Source organism: Elephantulus edwardii, unplaced genomic scaffold (assembly GCF_000299155.1).
Source record: "Elephantulus edwardii isolate Elephantulus edwardi_28Jun2011 unplaced genomic scaffold, EleEdw1.0 scaffold00121, whole genome shotgun sequence".
Taxonomy (NCBI): domain Eukaryota; kingdom Metazoa; phylum Chordata; class Mammalia; order Macroscelidea; family Macroscelididae; genus Elephantulus; species Elephantulus edwardii.
The window spans coordinates 7,803,014-7,804,332 of NW_006399871.1; the positions used below are offsets into that span (position 1 = coordinate 7,803,014).

At 42.8% G+C, this 1,319-nt stretch overlaps 1 protein-coding gene across 1 annotated transcript in view; it reads left to right on the top strand.

Moving 5' to 3' along the window:
- LYZL4 (lysozyme-like 4) overlaps window positions 1–995 on the top strand; it is a 14,605-nt gene extending 13,610 nt beyond the window's left edge. Inside the window, exon 4 of the mRNA XM_006893065.1 lies at window positions 926–995. Coding sequence (XP_006893127.1) covers window positions 926–995 — 70 coding nt within the window. The remainder of the gene's footprint in view (window positions 1–925) is intronic.
- The last annotated feature ends 324 nt before the right edge of the window (window positions 996–1,319 follow it).

Consider the following 1,319-nt stretch of genomic DNA (forward strand, 5'->3'; position numbering starts at 1 on the left):
AATAAAAATTAAAAAAAAACTTGATTTAATTCATTGCAATAGTCGACTTATTTTCATTCTTTGTTTTTGCACATCATCTGGGACAAGGGTTCCCACTGGTTGTTTACCAAGGTTATGCATAATCATGACCTTGAGTCTGCATCTTGACCAAGAGCATTGATGGCTCTCCTGGCTGGAGCTGCTGGGTCAGCAGATGTGGATGTATGAGACAGTTCTCTCAAAATAGATCAGAGACCTGTTGTCTGTGAATAGAATGTGTCCTTGGTCATTAACTGTGCATGTTGGATCTAATTGCATAGTGGATGAATGTAGTACAAGTTACACTCCACAACCCACTTTCACCACTTGTTTATTAGAAACAGTAGACCCGCAAGAAACCTGACAAGATAAGGAGTTTGAATTACAGGGACTGTTGGAGACAGATGCCATCAAAAGTACTCAAGTGGTAGGGACTTCATTTATGGCTCCTCTGTGACCCTGCCTGAGCTTTATTTCGGGTTGACACATTCTTAGACATTGGAGTTTCATTTAATACCCTTTTGCTGTGGCATCCACTTTTTCTGAGCCCTGTCTGCTGACATCTGTGAGACTTTTATTTAGACAACTGGTGCCCTTGTTTGCTTGATGCACTAAGTAAATGCTTACCTTGGTTTACTGGATAATTAAACCCTGTGTGTGTGTGTGTTGGGATCAGGGGGATATGAAGTGGGAGCACCAGCATTCACACAGAATGTGGTGAGAACAAAAAAGGTGAGCTTGAGATGCATGAACCCTTCATCATTGTGCCCAGAGCAGAGATGGCAAATTCAAATGTTTCAGGGGCCAATCTGAAGGGTATCAATGGGCTGGGATGAGGCAGTGATGGCTAGAAGTCCTGACAGGAAGATTCCCTTCTCATTCATGATCCCCGTCTTCCTCTCCACAGGCCTTCTTGGACCCTGAACTGCCAGAACGCCTACAGTCTGCCAAGGTGGTTGGATGGATGCAATTTATAGCCACCTGCAGAGAGGGCCCCACAACACTTACTGGTCACATCTTCCAAATGAAGATGCTATTCTGTCTGCATTCTTCAGCAAATCCTATTGATTCTCTCATTTCTCGGAGGTTCCAGAAAGAAAAGGACAAAAGTGCACTTCATCCAGGGGATGCAGAATAAACAAGCTAGTTATTCAACCTGGGCCAAAGGTCTCCATGTGTCTTATTAATACTATGATTGTTTGATTATCATTAGAATTGTGGCTTATTATCATGGTGGAGAGGAGTCAAGAGAAGTAAACTATCTGGATTTCAAGAGGTTCCCATGAATGTTTAAGTACTGA